Here is a 24,555-nt window from a genome sequence, read left to right on the forward strand (position 1 = left end):
CCATTTTGTTGCTGACACTTAAACAGGAAACGCCCCTGCTCAGGTCTGTTCCAACGTTGGTCCAACCAATCGGATTCCATGCTTCAAGATTGCTTCGATCACGTGGACTGGGAAATGTTCCAGATAGCCTCAGACAACAACATTGATGTATGCGCTGACTCAAGTTTATTACTAAGTGCATCGGTGATGTTGTACCCACTGTGACTATTAAAGCATTCGCCAACCAGAAACCGTGGATTGATGGCAAAAACTGAAGGCGCGAAACACTGCTTTTAATCATTGTAAGGCGACTGGAAACATGACCGAATACAAACAGTGTAGCTATTCCCTCCGCAAGGCAATCAAAAAAACTAAGCATCAGTATAGAGACAAAGTAGAGTCGCAATTCAACGGCTCAGACACGAGGCATATGTGGCAGGGTTCACAGTCAATCACGGATTACAAAAAGAAAACCAGCTCCGTTGCGGACACAGACGTTTTGCTCCCAGACAAATTGAGCAACTTCTTTGCTCGCTTTGAGGACAAAACAGTGCCACAAACACGGCCCGCTATCGAAACCTGTGGGCTCTCCTTCACAGTGGCCAACGTGAGTAAAACATTTAAACAGGTTAACCCTCGCAAGGCTGCCGGCCCAGGCGGCATCCCGAGCCGCGTCCTTAAAGCATGCACAGACCAGCTGACTGGTATGTTTACGGACATATTCAATCAATCCCTATCCCAGTCTGCTGTGCCCACATGCTTCAAGAGGGCCACCATTGTTCCAGTTCCCAAGAAAGCTAAGGTAACTGAGCTAAATGAGTATCACTCACTTCTGCCATCATGAAGTGGTTTGAGAGAATAGTCAAGGATCATATCACCTCCACCCTACCTGATACCCTAGACCCACTCCAATTTGCTTACCGCCCCAATAGGTCCACAGACGACGCAATTGCAATCACACTGCACACTGCCCTAACCCATCTGTACAAGAGGAATACCTATGTAAGAATGCTGTTCATCGACTACAGCTCAGCATTTAACACTATAGTACCCTCCACACTTGTTATTAAGTTTGAAACCTTGGGTCTCAACCCTGCCCTGTACGGTTAGGTCCTGGACTTTCTGACGGGCCACACCTTGGTGGTGGGGGTAGGAAACAACATCTCCACCCCACTGATCCTCAACACTGGGGCAGCACAAGGGTGTGTTCTCAGCCCTCTCCTGTACTCCCTGTTCATCAACCAAAGTTTGCAGACGACACTACAGTGGTAAGCTTGATTACCAACAACGACGAGACGGCCTACAGGGAGGAGGTGAGGGCCCTTGGAGTGCGGTGTCAGGAAAATAACCTCACACTCAACGTCAACCAAACAAATGAGATGATCGTGGACTTCAAGAAACAGCAGAGGTAGCACCCCCCATCGACATCGATGGGACAGTAGTGGAGAAAGTGGAAAGTTTACATCACGGACAAACTGAAGTGGTCCACCCACACAGACAGCATGGTTGGTCCACCCACACAGACAGCATGGTTGGTCCACCCACACAGACAGCATGGTTGGTCCACCCACACAGACAGCATGGTTGGTCCACCCACACAGACAGCATGGTGAACCACACAGACAGCATGGTGAAGAAGGTGCAACAGCGCCTCTTCAACCTCAGGAGGCTGAAGAAATTTGTCTTGTCACTAAAAACACTCACAAACTTTTACAGATGCACAATCAAGAGCATCCTGCCGTGCTGCATCACCGCCTGGTAAGGCAACTGCTCCATCCACAACCGTAGGCTCTCCAGGGGAGATACAATACATCACCGGGGGCAAACTCCAGGACACCTACAACACCCAATGTCACAGGATAGCCAAAAAGATCATCAAGGACCACAACCACCCGAGCCACGGCCTGTTGACCCTGCTTCCATCCAGAAGGTGAGGTCAGTACAGGTGCATCAAAGCTGGAACCGAGAGACTGAAAAACAGCTTCTATCTCTAAGCCATCAGACTGTTAAACAGCCATCACTAACATTGAGTGGCTGCTGCCAACATACTGACTAAAATCTCTAGCCTCTTTAATATTTAAAAATTGGATGTAATAAATGTATCACTAGTCACCTTAAACAATATAATGTTTACATACCCTACATTACCCATCTCATATGTACATACTGTACTCTATACCATCTACAGCATCTTGCCTATGCCGCACAGCCATCGCTCATCCATATATTAATATGTACATATTCTTATTCATCCCTTTACATTTGTGTGTATAAGGTAGTTGTGAAATTGTTTGATTTCTTGTTAGATATTACTGTGCGGTCAGAACTAGAAGCACAAACATTTCACTGCACTCACATTAACATCTGCTAACCATGTGTATGTGACCAATAAAATTTTATTTGATTTGATTAGAAGAGGCCTTTTCTTATTAAAATGGGCATTGAGTCGAAACTCTGGCCCATCAGTAGATCAAGGCTTTTTTTCTGGGCGCTCTTTTTGCCATAACCCGTAAGTGATTTCCACAGCAAGGCCTTTCATTCCCAGAGGAGTTCTGCTCTCAGAAACAAGACGAAGAGGGAATAAAATAGCACCTCCGCCGCCTGGCAGGATAGAGGGAGTTTAAGATTGGAGGGAGAGAGAGAGATGTTATGAGAGAGGGAGGGAATGAGAGAGAGATGGAATAAGAAAAAGATGGAATGAGAGAGGGAGGGAGAGAGAGATGAAATGAGAGAGGGAGGGAATGAGAGAGTGAGGGAATGGTAGAGGGAGAGAATGAGAGAGGGATGAAATGAGAGAGGGGGGAATGAGAGAGAGATGTAACACTTGTCAAGATGTTTGCAATCAGCCTACATTGTGAGAAACCGGGGGAGAGTTGGCAGACAGTTGGCAGACAAAGCATCTATGTGTGGTTATGTTGGTGTTGTATTCAGCTGTGCTGCTCACGCTACAGGATTTAAAAGTTAAGAGAGAAGCCACGGTTGAGTGGGTGATCTGACCTCAATAGATATCGCAAACGTACAGAGATGGATCACGAACACACACCTCAACATCAGTTGTAGAATGCCCTTGATATGAGGGGTTTGGGGTAGATGATGAAGAGATGGATCACTAACACACATGCACACACACACCTCAACATCAGTTGTAGAATGCCCTTGATATGAGGGGTTTGGGTAGATGATGAAGAGATGGATCACTAACACACACCTCAACATCAGTTGTAGAATGCCCTTGATATGAGGGGTTTGGGGTAGATGATGAAGAGATGGATCACTAACACACATGCACACACACACCTCAACATCAGTTGTAGAATGCCCTTGATATGAGGGGTTTGGGGTAGATGATGAAGAGATGGATCACTAACACACATGCACACACACACCTCAACATCAGTTGTAGAATGCCCTTGATATGAGGGGTTTGGGTAGATGATGAAGAGATGGATCACTAACACACATGCACACACACACCTCAACATCAGTTGTAGAATGCCCTTGATATGAGGGGTTTGGGGTAGATGATGAAGAGATGGATCACTAACACACATGCACACACACACCTCAACATCAGTTGTAGAATGCCCTTGATATGAGGGGTTTGGGGTAGATGATGAAGAGATGGATCACTAACACACATGCACACACACACCTCAACATCAGTTGTAGAATGCCCTTGATATGAGGGATTTTGGGTAGATGATGAAGTGGAGGAAAAGGATGACTGCCAAACTGGAACTAAATCTCTCCCACTTAACTCCCTCTCTTTGTCTCATTCTCCTTCTCACTACACCCTTCTTTCCCTCTCTCCTTCTCATTCCCCCTCTCTCCTTCTCATTCCCCCTCTCTCCTTCTCATTCCCCCTCTCTCCTTCTTGCAAAAGTACTCTTCCCTCAGTCAAATCAATGAAAGTGGCTACCTTTTCTTTTCAGAGCCTCACTCCCTCTCTATCACTGTCTTTCTCTCTCTTGTTCTTTCAAATTATCTGCCTGTGTCCTCTGTTGATTGGAGCCCATGGCTCTCTCTCGCCATCCGTCCGTCTCCCCCCCCCCCTCTCCTCCTCAGAGCCTTCTGTCTGTCCATCAACCCAGCTTTTCCAGTAGAGAATAAGAGAGAGAAAGAAAAAGAAAGCGGGTGGTGAGAGAGCAAGAGTAAGAGTGTGTCCAAAAACTAGCAGGAGAGAGAAAGAGAAGGAGACATGGAGAGAGGGAGAGAGGGAGAGAGGGAGACAGGGAGAGAGGGAGACAGGGAGAGAGGGAGAGAGGGAAAGACAGGGGGAGGGGAGCCGGGAGGGCTGGGGAGTGGGTAGAGAGCGGCCTGGGGTATTGATTCTGGGGCTTTTCACATGTTAATTTGCTTAGTGACTGCTTTAATCGTTCCCACTTCCCATCGCAGCCTTCAAAGAGAGGATGCTTTTCAAAAAGATGAGGGAGGAGGAGAGAGGGGAGGAGCGAGAAAGAGCTGGCTCCGAAACCAGATTTTCCATAACGTCCCCTGAAAGTTCACGATCATTAGCTGAATATTTGCTGAACAATTCAGGAAGTTTTAACAATGTGGTTACATGTGGGTTATGCGGGTGGCGTTCGGTGAGCTCAAGCATTGTGTTTGTTGTGTTTGTATTGTCAGAGTGTTGCCCGCCTGCTTGGGTCACACTCAACGAGCAGTCTTTTCCTGGCCTGAATGGGGTGTAAGGAGAGATGGCGATGAGTGTTAGAAACGGCAGGGGAAAGTGTCGGGCCAGGACCGCGGGCTGAGCAGGAAGAGACTTTCAGCACCTCCAGTAATGATCGCTGAATTACAGTCCATCTGGTGGAGGGAGAGTGAAAAGGAGCGAGGGAGGATGTGAGGAGAGGACATAAGTGAAGCTAAAAAAGCAAGAAATATGAGGACGCTTTAAGGAACAGCTATTATTTTAGTGTTTGCTGGAAAAATAAGAAGCGTCCTCCCTCATGACACGTTTTGTCCTCATTGTCACATGTTTTTATTTTTTCCTACCTGGTGGTAATAGATTTCTCGTCTCTCCACTTAACAACACTAAATTAGCTTCTCTGGAGAGGCAGAAAACGTGATGCGCACATTCAATTCTATTCTACCCTTGTGTGTGTGTGTGTTTGCGTGCTTGTGTATCAGAATAGAGACAGGCAATACAGGCAATAATGTTCACTGTGGTGCTCAACCTCACGACAGTGATGATAATTTTATTATTCATCCCACTTGCTGCTGCTGTCACCAGAGACAGCCTAACTAGCACAAACAACACAGAGGAGGGAGGGAGGGAGGGAGGGAGGGAGGGAGGGAGGGAGGGAGGGAGGGAGGGCACAGAGAGAAATACATAGAGAGGGAGAAAGAGAGTGAGAACAGGAGGTGGAAGAGAGAAGGAGAACAGGGGGTGGAAGAGAGAGGGAGACTACAAATGCAATACCTAATTTGTGTATGTGTATTTAGAGTGATGAGGGACTAGAGGGATAAATATAATTACGTGGTTAATTTAGATGATGCTCCCTAGTGCATATTTAACAACGTCAACAGAGAGCCAGAGAGACAGAGCGACAGAGAGAGAGAGAGAGAGAGAGAGACAGACAGACAGACAGACAGACAGACAGACAGACAGACAGACAGACAGACAGACAGACAGAGAGACAGACAGAGAGAGAGAGAGAGACAGAGAGAGAGAGAGAGACAGAGAGACAGACAGAGAGAGAGAGAGAGACAGAGAGAGAGACAGAGACAGAGAGAGAATGAGAGAGAGAGAGAGAGAGAGAGAGAGAGAGAGAGAGAGAGAGAGAGAGAGAGAGAAAAGTCAAATGTCTACTGTTTGCTGATGATCTGGTGCTTCTGTCACCAACCAAGGAGGGCCTACAGCAGCACCTAGATCTTCTACACAGATTCTGCCAGACCTGAGCCCTGACAGTAAATCTCAGTAAGACCAATATAATGGTGTTCCAAAAAGGTCCAGTCGCTAGGACCACAAATACAAATTCCATCTAGACACCGTTTACCTAGAGCACACAAAAAACTATACATACCTTGGCCTAAACATCAGCGCCACAGGTATCTTCCACAAAGCTGTGAACGATCTGAGAGACAAGGCAAGAAGGGCCTTCTATGCCATCAAAAGTAAAATAAAATTCAACATACCAATTAGGATCTGGCTAAAAATACTTGAATCAGTCATAGAGCCCATTGCTCTTTATGGTTGTGAAGTCTGGGGTCCGCTCACCAACCAAGACTTCACAAAATGGGACAAACACCAAATTGAGACTCTGCATGCAGAATTCTGCAAAAAATATCCTCCGTGTACAACATAGAACACCAAATAATGCATGCAGAGCAGAATTAGGCCGATACCCACTAATTATCAAAATCCAGAAAAGAGCCATTCAATTCTACAACCACCTAAAAGGAAGCGATTCCCAAACCTTCCATAACAAAGCCATCACCTACAGATAGTTGAACCTGGACAAGAGTCCCTTAAGCAAGCTGGTCCTTGTTATTTCTTTCCAATGTGTCAAGTAATTATCTTTTTGTTTTCTCATGATTTGGTTGGGTCTAATTGTGCTGCTGTCCTGGGGCTCTGTGGGGTTTGTTTATGTTTGTGAACAGAGCCCCAGGACAGCAGCACAATTAGACCCAACCAAATCATGAGAAAACAAAAAGATAATTACTTGACACATTGGAAAGCATTAACAAAAAACAGCAAACTAGATTGCTATTTGGCCCAGAACAGAGAGTTCACAGTGGCAGAATACCTGACCACTGTGACTGACCCAAACTTAAGGAAAGCTTTGACTATGTACAGACTCAGTGAGCATAGCCTTGCTATTGAGAAAGGCAGCTGTGCTTATTATGCTTATTTATTATCACTTGTGTACCCTTAACCAGTTGTACATCGTCACAACACTGTATATACATAACATGACATTTGTAATGTCTTTATTGTTTTGAAACTTCTGTATGTGTAATCTTTACTGTTAATTTTTATTGTTTATTTCACTTTTGTATATTATCTAGCTCACTTGCTTTGGCAATGTTAACACGTTTCCCATGCCAATAAAGCCCCTTGAATTGAATAGAGAGAGAGAGAGAGAGAGAGAGAGAGAGAGAGAGAGAGAGAGAGAGAGAGAGAGAGAGAGAGAGAGATACTTACATCTCATACAACTACATTAATACTGGAAAGCTGTGTCATATGTAATACCTCATAATCCAACAATATGAACCATTTTCAGTTGAGAAGGTCTATGGTCAGGATCAACAGGTTAAAGTTAGGGGAATCGAGGGAAAACACGACTATCACACTCTTTGGCTACAATCATTCCTCTCTCTGACACTAATCTGGTCGTACACACACAAACACACTCATTCTTGCTTCAACAAAAGGTGGGTAGGTTGGCTTTGAAGAGCAGCGGTGGTCCTGTCCTTGATGTGGTGTTTGTATAGATGGTGAAGAGGTTTAGCAGCTCAACCATCAAATACCAGTCTGCTCCCCACTACCCTCCCTCCCCGATGAGAGGTGTCAAAACAGTCTGCCACCTTTATGGTTCAGCCAACCTGTAAACTCCAACTATGTCCTCAGTGGAGGCTCCTCAGAGGGGGAAGAGGAGGACCAACCTCCTCAGTGAATTTCATAAAACTTAAAATAGTGAAACATTGAAAAAGTTTTCCTTTTTAGATAAAACTACACAAAATACATTCACGTCACCAAATAATTGATTAGGACGCCGAAATGGCGCCGAAGAGGATGGCTGACGTTTTACATTCCGTAATCAATTGTGCAATTATTATTATTTTTTTATTTTTTTATGTTCATAACTTATTTTTTTAACATAGTTTGTACATAATGTTGCTGCTACCATCTCTTATGACCCAAAATAACTTCTGGACATCAGAACTGGGATTACTCACTACAGACTGCAAGAAGCGTTTTCCTTTAACGAGTCCGACGAGAAAGAGATACTGCTCTCCCGGGAACAGGTCCAGATCCATGTCATTTGCGTGAAGAAAAGACAGAGGAAAAAAGGATGCAAATCAGGCTGCCTGCACCGTAGGCGAGTCATGAGGGACTAGAGGGAGTAAATTCCTGTTGCATCAATTCTCCTTGCTAACATGCAATCATTGGAAAATAAAATGGATGACCTACAAATATGATTATCCTACTAATGGGACATTAAGAACTGTAATATCCTATGTTTCACTGAATCGTGGCTGAACGACGACGCGGACAATATAGAGCTGGAGGTATTTTCAATGCACCGGCAGAACAGAGAAGCTACGTCTGGTAAAACGAGGGGTGGGGGTGTGTGCCTTTTTGTCAATAACAGCTCGTGCGTGATGTCTAATATTAAAGAAGTCTCAAGATATTGCTCACCTGAGGTAAAGTATCTTATGATAAGTTGTAGACCACACTATCTACCAAGAGAGTTTTCATCTATATTATTCATAGCTGTCTATTTACCACCACAGACTGATGCTGCCACTACAACCACCTCTATAAGGCCATAAGCAAACAAGAAAATGCTCACCCAGAAGCAGCGCACCTAGTAGCTGAGGACTTTATAGGAAGCAAATTTAAATCAGTTTTACCACATTTTTACCAGCGTGCACATGTGCAACCAGAGGGAAAAAACCTCTACATCACCTTTACTCCACACACAGAGACGCATGCAAAGCTCTCCCCCATCCTCCATTTGGCAAATCCAACCATAATTATATCCTCCTGATTCCTGCTTACAAGCAAAAACTAAAGCAGGAAGTACCAGTGACTCGCTCAATACAGAAGTGGTCAGATGGCGTGGATGCTACGCTACAGGACTGTTTTGCAATGAACAGACTGGAATATGTTCCGGGATTCATCTAATGGCATTGAGGAGTATACCACCTCAGTCATCGGCTTCATCAATAAGTGCATCGATGATGTCGTCCCAAAGTGACCGTACGTACATATCCCAACCAGAAGCCATGGATTACAGGCAACATCCTCATCGAGCTAAATGCTAGAGCTGCCGCTTTCAAGGAGCGGGACACTAATCCGGACGCCTATAAGAAATCCCGTTATGCCCTCAGACAAACCATCCAACAAGCAAAGCGTCAATACACAATTAAGATTGAATCCTACTACATCGGCTCTGACGCTCTTCGGATGTGGCAGGGATTGAAAACTATTATGGACCACAAAGAAAAACCTAGACGCGAGCTCCCCAGTGACGCGAGACAACCAGACGAGCGAAATGCCTTTTATGCTCGCTTCGAGGCAAGAAACACTGAAGTATGCACTAGAGCATCAGCTGTTCTGGATGACTGTGTGATCAAGCTCTCAGTAGCCGATGTGAGCAAGACCTTTAAACAGGTCAACATTCACAAAGTCCCTGGGCCAGACGGATTACCAGGACTTGAACTCAAAGCATGCGCGGACCAGCTGGCAAGTGTCTTCACAGACATTTTCAACTTCTCCCTGACTGAGTCTGTAATACCTACATGTTTCAAGAATACCACCAAAGTCCCTGTGCCCAAGGAAGCGAAGGTGACCTGCCTAAATGATTACCGCCCCGTAGCACTCACTTCAGTAGCCATGAAGTGCTTTGAAAGGCTGGTCATGGCTCACATCAACAGCATCCTCCCGGATACCCTAGACCCACTCCAATTCGCATACCACACCAACAGATCCACAGATGATGCAATATCAATCACACTCCACACTGCCCTTTCCCACATGGACAAAAGGAACACATGCGAGAATGCTGTTCATTGACTACAGCTCAGTATTCAACACCATAGTGCCCACTACTAATGCATTAGTTCTAGTAGCTATGTTGACTATGACATTACATTAGCTAATATGGTGACAACGATGTAGGCTGTGTGTAGCAGTTATGATATGAAGGTATGAGTTGGAAAGGTTTTTTCGCCTGGTCACAGACGGCTGTTGTGTTGTGCACCGAAGTCCACAAGCGAAGGGATAAGGTGAGAGGAGGAGAGCGCGTAGATGGCAGAAGGATACAACAATTATATGAGGCTTGGAAAGTGAACCGTTTGCGTGTGATCAGGGTTGTATTCATTCTGTCGATTCTTAAAATTCTTAACCGGAAGAAAATGGAATGAAATGGGGATAAACATACCTGAATTTGTCCAATAGAAACTCATGATGGGTACAGGGAAAATTAGAGTATCATGTAGTAGCCTAAACGTATCAATGTTACATTGAACTGGCTGAATGGAATAGAAATGACAGTCATCCAATATGCTGTAATAGAAATAAGGACATGCCTATATATGTATATTTTTTTTCAATGAGTATCTTCCATCTTAAACGGCACCGACCACTACTACCCTTTCTCACCCATCCTGCTCCTCGCTCCACACGACTCTCACACTTCCCAAGTCGCCTGCCTCCAACACATACACACAGAAACGCACACACATGAACACAATACACATACAAACCTGTACACACAAAGTAGAGGTCGACCGATTAATCGGAATGGCCGATTAATTAGGGCCGATTTCAGGTTTTCATAACAATCGGAAATCTGTATTTTTGGGCGCTGATTTGCCGATTTAAAAAAAAAGTGTGTACCTTTATTTAACTAGGAAAGTCAGTTAAGAACACATTCTTATTTTCAATGCCCGACTAGGAACAGTGGGTTAACTGCCTCGTTCAGGGGCAGAACGACAGATTTTCACCTTGTCAGCCCGGGGGATCCATTCTTGCAACCTTACAGTTAACTAGTCCAACGCAATAACGACCTGCCTCTCTCTCGTTGCACTCCACAAGGAGACTGACTACCTGTTACGTGAATGCAGTAAGCCAAGGTAAGTTGCTAGCTAGCATTAAACTTATCTTATAAAAAACAATCAATCATAATCACTAGTTAACTACACATGGTTGATGATATTACTAGATATTATCTAGCGTGTCCTGCGTTGCATATAATCTGACTGAGCATACAAGCATACAAGTATCTAAGTATTTGACTGAGCGGTGGTAGGCAGAAGCAGGCGCGTAAACATTCATTCAAACAGCACTTTTGTGTGTTTTGCCAGCAGCTCTTCGTTGTGCGTCAAGCATTGCGCTGTTTATGACTTCAAGCCTATCAACTTCTTACCTGGGAATATTGAAGACTCATATTAAAAGGAACCATCAGCTATCATATGTTCTCATGTTCTGAGCAAGGATCTGAAACGTTAGCTTTCTTACATGGCACATATTGCACTTTTACTTTCTTCTCCAACACTTTGTTTTTGCATTATTTAAACCAAATTGAACATGTTTCATTATTTACTTGAGGCTAAATTGATTTTATTGATGTATTATATTAAGTTAAAATAAGTGTTCATTCAGTATTGTTGTAATTGTCATTATTACAAATAAATTGGGAAAAAAATTGGCTGATTAATCGGTATCAGCTTTTTTGGTCCTCCAATAATCGGTATCGGTATCAGCGTTGAAAAATCATAATCTGTCGAACCTCTAACACAAACACACAGTCACACACATTAACCCACATGAACGCAATACACAGACTAACTCACACACACATCGATACACAGACTCACACATACAAACACATGAACCCCCCCCCAACAATGGAGTCACCCTCAACAGACGACTAGCGGGAGAGAGCGCTACCCTGCTACCCAAGCTCATAGAAACAAGGGAATGAGAGAGAAAAGAAAGGTACCCAAAAGCAAACCCCCGGTCATCCTCGGGGGGCCCTGCCTGGCCTCTTTACCCCTTGGCCCCTGTGCTCTGTGTACATCCTGGCGGCCCCCGAGCACCCAGCTGTCAGGATACTGACATCTTAATCAATCCTGGCCCACGACCTTGTCACACATACCAGCAAGATGGATGAACAACTTAGTGACCTTTGACCCTCAGCCAGCGTTCACAATCCCCTGACCCCCCCTAACCCACACACCCCCCAACCTCACTGCTCCAACAATGATGGAGGAGTCCCATTCACTCACCACTGCTGGGAACCAGAGGCCAAGGTACCCCCATAACCTTTGCACACACACACACCCTCTTTCTGACAGAGGACTTGAGGCCCAACCCCCCATCTCAGCCCCTCTTTAGTGTCTTGGACCACATGATTATATTGAAGTTGAGCCCCCACTATTCTGCCTCGTCATGCTGTGGAATATTAAACAGCTCATCAGTGCACTTGAAGGCTGACAGTGAGCTCCACCTTTTAACCCATCAAACACTGAGGTGAACCCTGGACTGACGCTCTGGTAGCCATGGAGACCCAGGCAGAACGTGAGTCTGAACTAACTCTGATGTGATAGTTGCCCGTGAGATTGGTATGAGAGGGAACTAAATATTGCTGACTCAAACCAGTAATGATACATAATCATTTAAAGAGATTAACTGAATTGAACAAGTGTAATTAACTACCCTCAATCTGCTCTCCTTCATCCCTCCATCTCTGCCTTCTCCTTCTTTGAAGACAACCCAGGGGAGTGAGAAACTGGCCCCAGCTATCCACACAGCCACAGCCACCAACAGGGGAGACGGGCTCCATTCCAAAGAACATTCTTGCCACGAAATGCTACCCCCTCACCCGCAACCTTTCCCACACACACACCATCTGTGACCATTTGTACCTCAGTGCGCCCTCCTCGTCCCCCCTCAGAAGGAGCCAGCCCTAGTACCCTAAATCACCAGGCCTGTTTGTCAGGCAATTAGTCATCTGAGATAGAGCTTAAAGGCTCCCCCGTAAATTAAGGTAGGTAGAGTGGCCCGTCCCCCATTGTAGCCACGCACCAAGAGAGAAACACACAACAGGCCTATATATCCTTGGTAATTCCAGAAGATGAACATAGAAAACTTGCAGGCTTGTTTTCGAGTTGCTGTGCGTTTTGTTGCCAACCTATTTTGCTACCTGACAACTTTACGGTTTTCACTTTTTAATTACCGTTCATATATTTATTTATTTTTTCCACAACTTTTTCACTCCGGACGCTTTATCTGGACACGATTCGTCAGGACCTCCAACAGCCGAAGCTAAGTAGTAACATTAACATGATGCCTTCTAATTGCAGCCTCTGTACTCGCCTTACGGCGAGGATAGCTGTGCTGCAAGCCCAGCTTCAGACGCAATCGTTAGGCAAGGGTAATTTCAGTGTAGGAAAGGATGAAACAGCGTCTGTGCCACCAGTAAGTACAGATAGTAGTATAAATCCCCTGGCACAGTCCCCGTAGCCGGACAATTTTCTCACGGTTTCTGGAAGGAAATGCTGTAGGAACGCTCACCCGGTGTCGCTCATTCAGCCGACAGAAACTTTCAACCGGTTTTCCCCATTAAGCAGCGGGTCGGAGTCAGAGGCCGATTCTTCTCTGGTCTCTACTCCTCCCGTTACGGGGTCTGAGACGCCGAAGCTTCCCACCATTAGCTCTGACAAATTGAAAACTCTAGTCATTGGCGACTCCATTACTCGCAGTATTAGACTTAAAGCGAATCATCCAGCGATCATACACTGTTTACCCGGGGGCAGGGCTACCGACGTTAAGGCTAATCTGAAGATGGTGCTGGCTAAAGATAAAACTGGCGAGTGTAGAGAGTATAGAGATATTGTTATCCACGTCGGCACCAACGATGTTAGGATGAAACAGTCAGAGATCACCAAGCGCAACATAGCTTCTGCGTGCATATCAGCTAGAAAGATGTGTCGGCATCGAGTAATTGTCTCTGGCCCCCTCCCAGTTAGGGGGAGTGATGAGCTCTACAGCAAGGTCTCACAACTCAATCGCTGGTTGAAAACTGTTTTCTGCCCCTCCCAAAAGATAGAATTTGTAGATAATTGGCCCTCTTTCTGGGACTCACCCACAAACAGGACCAAGCCTGACCTGCTGAGGAGTGACGGACTCCATCCTAGCTGGAGGGGTGCTCTCATCTTATCTACCAACATAGACAGGGCTCTAACTCCTCTAGCTCCACAATGAAATAGGGTGCAGGCCAGGCAGCAGGCTGTTAGCCAGCCTGCCAGCATAGTGGAGTCTGCCACTAGCACAGTCAGTGTAGTCAGCTCAGCTATCACCATTGAGACCGTGTCTGTGCCTCGACCTAGGTTGGGCAAAACTAAACATGGCGGTGTTCGCCTTAGCAATCTCACTAGGATAAAGACCACCTCCATTCCTGTCATTACTGAAAGAGATCATGATACCTCACATCTCAAAATAGGGCTACTTAATGTTAGATCCCTTACTTCAAAGGCAATTATAGTCAATGAACTAATCACTGATCATAATCTTGATGTGATTGGCCTGACTGAAACATGGCTTAAGCCTGATGAATTTACTGTTTTAAATGAGGCCTCACCTCCTGGCTACACTAGTGACCATATCCCCCGTGCATCCCACAAAGGCGGAGGTGTTGCTAACATTTACGATAGCAAATTTCAATTTACAAAAAAAAAAGACGTTTTCGTCTTTTGAGCTTCTAGTCATGAAATCTATGCAGCCTACTCAATCACTTTTTATAGCTACTGTTTACAGGCCTCCTGGGCCATATACAGCGTTTCTCAATGAGTTCCCTGAATTCCTATCAGACCTTGTAGTCATAGCAGATAATATTCTAATCTTTGGTGACTTTAATATTCACATGGAAAAGTCCACAGACCCACTCCAAAAGGCTTTCGGAGCCATCATCGACTCAGTGGGTTTTGTTCAACATGTCTCTGGACCCACTCACTGTCACAATCATACGCTGGACCTAGTTTTGTCCCATGGAATAAATGTTGTGGATCTTAATGTTTTTCCTCATAATCCTGGACTATCGGACCACCATTTTATTACGTTTGCAATTGCAACAAATAATCTGCTCAGACCCCAACCAAGGAACATCAAAAGTCGTGCTATAAATTCACAGACAACACAAAGATTCCTTGATGCCCTTCCAGACTCCCTCTGCCTACCTAAGGACGCCAGAGGACAAAAATCAGTTAACCACCTAACTGAGGATCTCAATTCAACCTTGCGCAATACCCTAGATGCAGTTGCACCCCTGAAAACTAAAAAAAAATCTCATAAGAAACTAGCTCCCTGGTACACAGAAAATACCCGAGCTCTGAAGCAAGCTTCCAGAAAATTGGAACGGAAATGACGCCACACCAAACTGGAAGTCTTCCGACTAGCTTGGAAGGACGGTACCGTGCAGTACCGAAGAGCCCTTACTGCTGCTCGATCATCCTATTTTTCTAACTTAATTGAGGAAAATAAGAACAATCCGAAATTCCTTTTTGATACTGCCGCAAAGCTAACTAAAAAGCAGCATTCCCCAAGAGAGGATGACTTTCACTTTAGCAGTGATAAATTCATGAACTTCTTTGAGGAAAAGATTATGATTATTAGAAAGCAAATTACGGACTCCTCTTTAAACCTGCGTATTCCTCCAAACCTCAGTTGTCCTGAGTCTGCACAACTCTGCCAGGACCTAGGATCAAGAGAGACGCTCAAGTGTTTTAGTACTATATCTCTTGACACAATGATGAAAATAATCATGGCCTCTAAACCTTCAAGCTGCATACTGGACCCTATTCCAACTAAACTACTGAAAGAGCTGCTTCTGGTGCTTGGCCCTCCTATGTTGAACATAATAAACGGCTCTCTATCCACTGGATGTGTACCAAACTCACTAAAAGTGGCAGTAATAAAGCCTCTCTTGAAAAAGCCAAACCTTGACCCAGAAAATATAAAAAACTATCGGCCTATATCGAATCTTCCATTCCTCTCAAAAATTTTAGAGAAGGCTGTTGCGCAGCAACTCACTGCCTTCCTGAAGACAAACAATGTATACGAAATGCTTCAGTCTGGTTTTAGACCCCATCATAGCACTGAGACGGCACTTGTGAAGGTGGTAAATGACATTTTAATGGCATCGGACCGAGGCTCTGCATCTGTCCTCGTGCTCCTAGACCTTAGTGCTGCTTTTGATACCATCGATCACCACATTCTTTTGGAGAGATTGGAAACCCAAATTGGTCTACACGGACATGTTCTGGCCTGGTTTAGATCTTATCTGTCGGAAATCAGTATCAGTTTGTATCAGTTTGTCTCTGTGAATGGTTTGTCCTCTGACAAATCAACTGTAAATTTCGGTGTTCCTCAAGGTTCTGTTTTAGGACCACTATTGTTTTCACTATATATTTTACCTCTTGGGGATGTTATTCGAAAACATAATGTAAACTTTCACTGCTATGCGGATGACACACAGCTGTACATTTCAATGAAACATGGTGAAGCCCCAAAATTGCCCTCGCTAGAAGCATGTGTTTCAGACATAAGGAAGTGGATGGCTGCAAACTTTCTACTATTAAACTCGGACAAAACAGAGATGCTTGTTCTAGGTCCCAAGAAACAAAGAGATCTTCTGTTGAATCGGACAATTAATCTTAATGGTTGTACAGTCGTCTCAAATAAAACTGTGAAGGACCTCGGCGTTACTCTGGACCCTGATCTCTCTTTTGAAGAACATATCAAGACCATTTCGAGGACAGCTTTTTTCCATCTACGTAACATTGCAAAAATCAGAAACTTTCTGTCCAAAAATGATGCAGAAAAATTAATCCATGCTTTTGTCACTTCTAGGTTAGACTACTGCAATGCTCTATTTTCCGGCTACCCGGATAAAGCACTAAATAATCTTCAGTTAGTGCTAAACACGGCTGCTAGAATCCTGACTAGAACCAAAAAAAATTATCATATTACTCCAGTGCTAGCCTCCCTACACTGGCTTCCTGTCAAAGCAAGGGCTGATTTCAAGGTTTTACTGCTAACCTACAAAGCATTACATGGGCTTGCTCCTACCTATCTCTCTGATTTGGTCCTGCCGTACATACCTACACGTACGCTACGGTCACAAGACGCAGGCCTCCTAATTGTCCCTAGAATTTCTAAGCAAACAGCTGGAGGCAGGGCTTTCTCCTATAGAGCTCCATTTTTATGGAACGGTCTGCCTACCCATGTCAGAGACGCAAACTCGGTCTCAACCTTTAAGTCTTTACTGAAGACTCATCTCTTCAGTGGGTCATATGATTGAGTGTAGTCTGGCCCAGGAGTGGGAAGGTGAACGGAAAGGCTCTGGAGCAACGAACCGCCCTTGCTGTCTCTGCCTGGCCAGTTCCCCTCTTTCCACTGGGATTCTCTGCCTCTAACCCTATTACAGGGGCTGAGTCACTGGCTTACTGGGGCTCTCTCATGCCGTCCCTGGAGGGGGTGCGTCACCTGAGTGGGTTGATTCACTGTTGTGGTCATCCTGTCTGGGTTGGCGCCCCCCCCCCCCCCCCCCCCTCTTGGGTTGTGTCGTGGCGGAGATCTTTGTGGGCTATACTCAGCCTTGTCTCAGGATGGTAAGTTGGTGGTTGAAGATATCCCTCTAGTGGTGTGGGGGCTGTGCTTTGGCAAAGTGGGTGGGGTTATATCCTTCCTGTTTGGCCCTGTCCGGGGTGTCCTCGGATGGGGCCACAGTGTCTCCTGACCCCTCCTGTCTCAGCCTCCAGTATTTATGCTGCAGTAGTTTATGTGTCGGGGGGCTGGGGTCAGTTTGTTATATCTGGAGTACTTCTCCTGTCCTATTCGGTGTCCTGTGTGAATCTAAGTGTGCGTTCTCTAATTATCTCCTTCTCTCTTTCTTTCTCTCTCTCGGAGGACCTGAGCCCTAGGACCATGCCCCAGGACTACCTGACATGATGACTCCTTGCTGTCCCCAGTCCACCTGGCCATGCTGCTGTTCCAGTTTCAACTGACCTGAGCCCTAGGACCATGCCCCAGGACTACCTGACATGATGACTCCTTGCTGTCCCCAGTCCACCTGGCCATGCTGCTGCTCCAGTTTCAACTTCCACCTGACTGTGCTGCTGCTCCAGTTTCAACTGTTCTGCCTTATTATTATTCGACCATGCTGGTCATTTATGAACATTTGAACATCTTGGCCATGTTCTGTTATAATCTCCACCCGGCACAGCCAGAAGAGGACTGGCCACCCCACATAGCCTGGTTCCTCTCTAGGTTTCTTCCTAGGTTTTGGCCTTTCTTGGGAGTTTTTCCTAGCCACCGTGCTTCTACACCTGCATTGCTTGCTGTTTGGAGTTTTAGGCTGGGTTTCTGTACAGCAATTTGAGATATCAGCTGATGTACGAAGGGCTATATAAATACATTTGATTTGATTTGATTGTGTCGACAGATTCTCCGCTGGCTTTTGAGTACAATTTAGTTTTCTTGCATTGCCATGTTTTTATTCATATGCTGATGGTTAATATAAGACATCCACTAAGTATAGCCACTCAAACATTCAACAGAACCAAGAGGGATCATTGAGATGGAAGAGTAAAACAAACACTTGTAGCATTTTTTCCCCCTCACCCTCAATGCTGTGTGTGTGTGTGTGTGTGTGTGTGTGTGTGTGTGTGTGTGTGTGTGTGTGTGTGTGTGTGTGTGTGTGTGTGTGTGTGTGTGTGTGTGTGTTTCTTTCCACCTCTCATCCACCAGCATATAATGAGGTGAATGAGCACTGGACCTACTGAGAATCATCTGACTGGGATTGGGGCTGGTGGTGGGGTGGGGAGGAGAGAGAGAGAATTGGAAACATCTGGTTGGGATTGGAGCTGGGTTGGGGAGGAGAGAGGGGGACTGGGAATCATCTAGCTGGGATTTGGGCTGGTGTTGGGGTGGGGAGGAGATAGACAGAGGGACTGGGAATCATCTGGCTGGGATTTGGGCTGGTGTTGGGGTGGCGAGGAGAGAGAGGGACTGGGAGAGACTGGGAATCATCTGGCTGGGGTTGGGGTTGGGGCTGGTGGTGGGATGTGGAGGAAATAGGGAGAGAAACACTGGGAATCATCTGGCTGGGATTGGGTCTGGTGTTGGGGCTAGAGGAGAGAGACAGACTGGCAGCTACTGGTATCTATTAAGACTGATCTCTTCTGAGCAATTTAGCCACCAGAGACACGCGGCAGACAGGCAGGCCTGTTCCCCTGGTCGAACTAACACATCCCAATAGAAGGCCTGTTCTCCTGGCCTAACTAAAACATCCCAATGGCCTGGATAATTACGGAATTTACAATCATCACTGATCCTATTACCCAGCCTGATACCATGTAGGATAGATGCAGGGAGGGGTGGAGGAGAGAGAGACAACAAGCAACAGAGAGAGAGGTTGGTGAATAGAGGAGAGGGGGCAAGAGGGAGAGACAAAGAGAGCGGGATACATGGAGGGAGTGAGGCAAAGAGACCTACAGAGAGAGAGGAGGGAGATATGATAAAGAAGCAGGCTTCTGTATGGAGATAGAGATGGAAGGTGAATGAAGAGAGAAAGATAGAGACAAGTATAAATAACCTTGCAGAACAGCTGCTGCCAGTGACTAAAGGAATATATATCTGAGGCAGACGGAAGATTTCTCTCCTTAACTTACCCTGGCATTTAGCGTTCCTCTCCTCGAATCCCGGGTTGCATAGGCAGTTCCCGATAGGCACCAGCCACTCTCCGTCCGCCCCGCAGTACATTTTGGGAACGTCACGCTCCTCAGAATTATGCACGCAGGATCCTCGGACTTCCACCAGTGAGGAGGTGTCGGCCCCGGTGATGGTGTCAGGGAACTGGGCCAGGTTCCTCACAGCCATGGGACACTTCTTATAGAACACCCTGACAGACACCAGGGCGATGCAGGCTCCCACGTCCTGGAAGGCCAGGTAGAAACCCTTCCGGGTCAAGGCTCCGACGTCCCTGACCTCCGTGTTCAGCTTCATGATGCGATCTCCGATGTCCACCTGGGTGAAGCTCTCGTCGGCTGCCACCGTGTCAATCTTGCCAAACTGGTTCTCTCGGATGTAGCGCTCCTTGTCGTTGTTGGACTCGTAGTAGTAAAGGTTGAAGGTCTCCTTGCAGGTTCCCATGACACCAGGGAGGCTGTTACAGTCGCGCAGGGTGAACTTGATCTCGATGTAGACACGCTGGGCGCCACCTCGGAGGATCCAGTCCGTTCTAAGCCAGTTGTTCTGGTTGGGTTCCATGACGTTACACACCTGGTACGTCCTGATGGGAATGTTCTTCTCATCCATGATGCTCACCTCCTCCCACTGAGGAGACAAACACAGAGACAATGTTAGGAAAACATCTGACAAACATTATATTAACATTAGAAAATTCTGGAAAATGGTAGGCCACATAAAAACAGTGACTTGCATTGAGAAAGAGCATTGAGAAGGACCATAGCAAAATGGTGACTCAATATCTGTGTCCCAGTAGGCCAATTATTTAATGGCCAAGCTTGTCAATTTGAAGAATAATAAATGCATGACAAGGCCTAATATAAATAGTAAGGCCTTTTATAATGAAACTACTACTGGTACAGGCAGAAATAAGCACAAATAGGCCTACTGTGCTGTATTCAATGCCGACTAGTAAGTTTTATCTCCACATAAAAGGAAACCAACCAAATCCTTGGGGAACATGCACCATTCATTATTACTATAATGTCAAATTTAATGTCTCAATGTAAATCCCCATAACTAATAATTTAAAGGTCACGAAATGGAGAGAAATACAGAAAGAGAGCAAAGAGAAAGGAAAGGGGGTATTGAAACAATCTTATGTATGAGCTAATGGATAGGCCCTAAGTCTGTAATGGCTTATAGTGATTAGAATAGAAACCCAAGTGATTTCAACAGAAACCCAATAGAAAAAGTGTGTCTGTGTTCTTTCTGTAGGTATACAAATGATTTTGGAGAGGGAGAGGGTTTTGACAGCACACATGCGGATCGGGTGTATGGATTAGGTTATTGATGACTGGCTGGCTTATTATAATAGGAGCAATGTTTGTTTTACTTATGATAAAGAGCCTAGGGTATATGGCGTTTTGAAAGGCATTGTGGGCATTATGGCATGCTCATAAAGATCCAATGCAGAAGTTTTAATCTCAATATCCAATCATTTCTGGGTAACAATTAAGGACCTTACTGTGATTGTTTTCAATTATAATGGTCAAAAAAGAAACAAAATAGCTTCTCAGCAAAGAGTAAAGAATTTTGCTAGGACTGTCTGGGAGTGGTCTGAGTGGGGAGGGGAAAACTGAGAACTAGCTTTTTATTGGCAGAGTGGTTTGGAAATCTCTTTCATATTGGTCTATTAGCTAATTTACCACCTGTTGATGCCAACAGACAGGCCAAAACTCTATCCCACCAAAACAGGCTGTAATTTCAGGCAGTCTTTTCAAACAGTTCTTGCACTAAAAAGGCATCATCATAATTTTCACAATTTCACATTATTATCTGACCTTTTATTGTGTGGAAATATACATAAAAACCGGTAAATCACGTTTTTCACTTCGCTGGGCCTTTGCATGTTTCATAATGAGGTTAAAAAAATGGTTTTCTAATTTATTGCATTTAAAAACAAAAGCATTCTGCTTGAATCTGGTTAGGACTATATAGTATGCAGAGAAAGGAGCCCAAACAGAGCTATTACTACGGGGAAGTGTGTATCCTGCGCTTTATTTGATTCAACGTGTTATCATAAATAATCTCGTTCAAAGCACTATTCCTTTGAGTAGGGGAGATAACTCTAAACATGGGTGAGACTCCGTAACTCCCGCTGCTCAATTCCACTGCTCTCTTCTCTCTGCTTGGCCCTTTATCGTGGAAATCAACCGCTGTGGCAGATAAGGCCGCACCTTTCCCCGATAGCGGAGGAGAGAGAGAATGTGGGCAATTGGTTGTAATGAGAGGGTGAATGTAGGCCTGCCCGCGCTGCCAGCACTCTGTCAATCACTCCGCCACGGAGGAAACGGCTGAAGGAGGAACAGAGAGCAACTAACAGCAGCACACACGAACCAAGTTCATTGAACAACAACTCAACCCCATGGTGAATAAAACAAGAGTTGGAGAGGCGGAGCTGCAACAAAAGATCAACGTTTATTTTATGGGTCTATAGCATACGATAAACAGTACCATTAAAATATAATGGATATGCCAGAAGATGTCTGAAAAGACAGAAGAACGTCATTGCTCTTGGATAGCATATGTTGCTCTACTTTGGGACACCTTGTTGGTTTGGTCTATAAATACGAGTAAAACTATAAGATGGTCCCATGCAATTAATCAGACGCCAGTGCTGCTGCTGCTGCTTCTGCTCGGGGAACAACTGACAGGGGAGTGTGCCAGACAGGACCCAGCCGCGCGCACCCCGGGCCCCTTCACGGCCATTCCCGAAACAGTCGCACTCTGTACATGATCAGCGCAACTATATATATCCCAATTAGACCACGTGATCACGCATTTAGTCCGATCACATTCCCTATCGCTTTATGGCCCAATCCAATCATACAGCGAGGACTGAAACCCGCTGCCCTTTCCCTTCATTCATCCATTCCAGAGGGCCCTTTCTGTGCTGCCAAGTTCCTCTCCCCCGCGCCTCAATGGGGGAAAAGGATATAAAGTTTCTCCACAAAGACCGATTCAATCCGCGGTCTATTCAGGAAACCCGACGCCTGCTACAGTATCGGACTAGAATCTGACCATTACTGCAAGTAGAGAGAGAGGAGGGTGGGGGCCGGTAGGCTATAGAGGACATCATCTCTCCATTTTGAATCAACTGGGGACTCGCGTCCTAACGAGGGGCACTTACCCCTCCTTCTGTTGGGTTGGCGACCCAACCCAACTCCCCCGCTACGGATCTGGAGTCCAGTAACGTCACTGAAAAACATAGAAAGAGAAGTGAGCAGTTATAGGCTGTTCATAACACGGATGATGTGTAATCTGGTCTACAGTGCTAATATACCGTTTGGAAAAGCCACGGTGCTGTTATGTTACCATAGTTGGATAGTTATGCAGTTTGATCGAGGAAAACAATTCTGCGCAATCTGCTCGCAATCTGCTCAACGAAAGACCAGTCAGAAATAGGCTAATCTATAGGCCCATGTCCACGCATATAACTCCATAAAATATTTAATATGTTTGGATTACTCAAATGCGTAATGTTGATTTTTTTTTTCAGGGGGATTTGTGATTAAAAACGTAAACGGGGATTTGATATTTGTATAAAGAACCATGGGTGTTGTCATTGTAACGCAGTGAGTGAAACTGGATGTTTGGTTAAGAAATAGGCCTAGATATTGGAGACTCCGTTTGTCTGTTCTAACTCCTGAGGTTCGATGATGATCAATCGAAGTCAATTAGAGGAGCACGGACTTCAGTGAGAAATCAAAAATAATCCGTGATGAGATTTATCAAGCCTCTTATATTTCTTACTGCAATCTTCTCAGTGCGCAGTGACGAAAATCTCAATTGTAAACGCTTAAATGTTCACTGAATTTAATTTAATTTTAGAAAGTGGATTTAATTTAATATGTTAACATTTATCTGAAATTACTTGTCTTAGGTAATTCTTTGAGTACTGTTTTGAAGTTAATGCATTTGACATAGAAAATGCACAAGAGCCACTTGATAATTGAGTGGGGATTATTGTACAGAACTGCGACTGCAATACATGGTTATGAACTAAAATAACATGGCTCATTTTAGAAGGGGGGGTTGCACCACCGTCCTGCACAAAACCAGACACAGGCGCCCTCCAAAGCAATAATGATTGCTACATAAAATCGAGTCTTTGTAGCCTATATGGCTAAAAAAAATGTGTTGAAGAAGGTGACTGTTGCTTAATTAACAGAAACTCTGAAGTAAGACTTCCCAGCACTCGACTCGGACCCTGCTAGAGCCCCATATAGACTTCATACGCTCCGGCTTTCTGCCAAGCGCTTTCAACAATTTTGGGTACCAGGACCAAGTAGCCTACGACACAAAACGTTCGATGGGTTTGACGCATATGGAAATCCAATGTCAGAGAATAATGGCACATGTTGTTGAGCAAAATAATTGTGTTGCCCCCTTATTTGAGTGCTGCGGGTTCTTGCACGAGTCCAGAATAGCTACGGGACAACGGGCTCGTGGTCCGTCTCACACACGAAGTGGACGGAGTATAAACTAACGGAGAAGAAGTCCAAGACGGGGCTCCGCTGTTATTCCCAGTCTTACCTTCATTTGGAGGGTAAATCCGTGCCGAAGAAACTAACGTAGAAATCCCAAGCAGCACAAAGGTCGCCGTAAACAAAATCCCAGCCATGAGTGCCATTTGTCGTTCGCCTTTTTTCTCGTCGTTCGTTCCGCTCCTCGCAGGTCTTGCTCACTCTCTCTCCCTGTGGAATATGCGTTTGAAGCAGGGATAGAGCGATGCTCCGAAAACAGCCGGGAGGCGGGTCTGAGCGCTCTGACGCGGCAGTCATTCCAAATAGGAAACGCAGTGGACGGGAAAACGGCCAAATAATCATTAACTGTCCCCCTACCCCTCAGCCATGAGTGGACTCTGGGCCAAATTGGACTGTATAAAGGGCCAGTTGTTACTGTAATATTTAGTGCATTTCTTTCATGCGGACACCACTCATTTTCTTGTTAAAGACAACCAATAAACCAATAAACTTCCAAGATAATGTCGTTACATTGTTATTAATAATAAAGATGAAATTCCCAGTAACGTTTCAACATTGGTATCCATAATTAAGTCTAGGCTATAGCACGTGTCTCAAAAGTGCTTT

General features: G+C 45.2%; 1 protein-coding gene across 1 annotated transcript in view; it reads right to left on the reverse strand.

Moving 5' to 3' along the window:
- The window catches only part of LOC115127399 (ephrin type-A receptor 4-like), a 110,200-nt gene extending 86,023 nt beyond the window's left edge, over nt 1–24,177 (reverse strand). Inside the window, exons 1-3 of the mRNA XM_065024321.1 lie at nt 23,999–24,177; nt 22,593–22,660; nt 19,384–20,047 (exon numbers count right to left, since the gene is read on the reverse strand). Of these exons, the coding sequence (XP_064880393.1) occupies nt 19,384–20,047; nt 22,593–22,660; nt 23,999–24,095 (829 nt within the window). The 5' untranslated portion in view covers nt 24,096–24,177. The remainder of the gene's footprint in view (nt 1–19,383; nt 20,048–22,592; nt 22,661–23,998) is intronic.
- Nucleotides 24,178–24,555: the final 378 nt, after the last annotated feature.

Source organism: Oncorhynchus nerka, linkage group LG11, assembly GCF_034236695.1.
Source record: "Oncorhynchus nerka isolate Pitt River linkage group LG11, Oner_Uvic_2.0, whole genome shotgun sequence".
NCBI lineage: Eukaryota > Metazoa > Chordata > Actinopteri > Salmoniformes > Salmonidae > Oncorhynchus > Oncorhynchus nerka.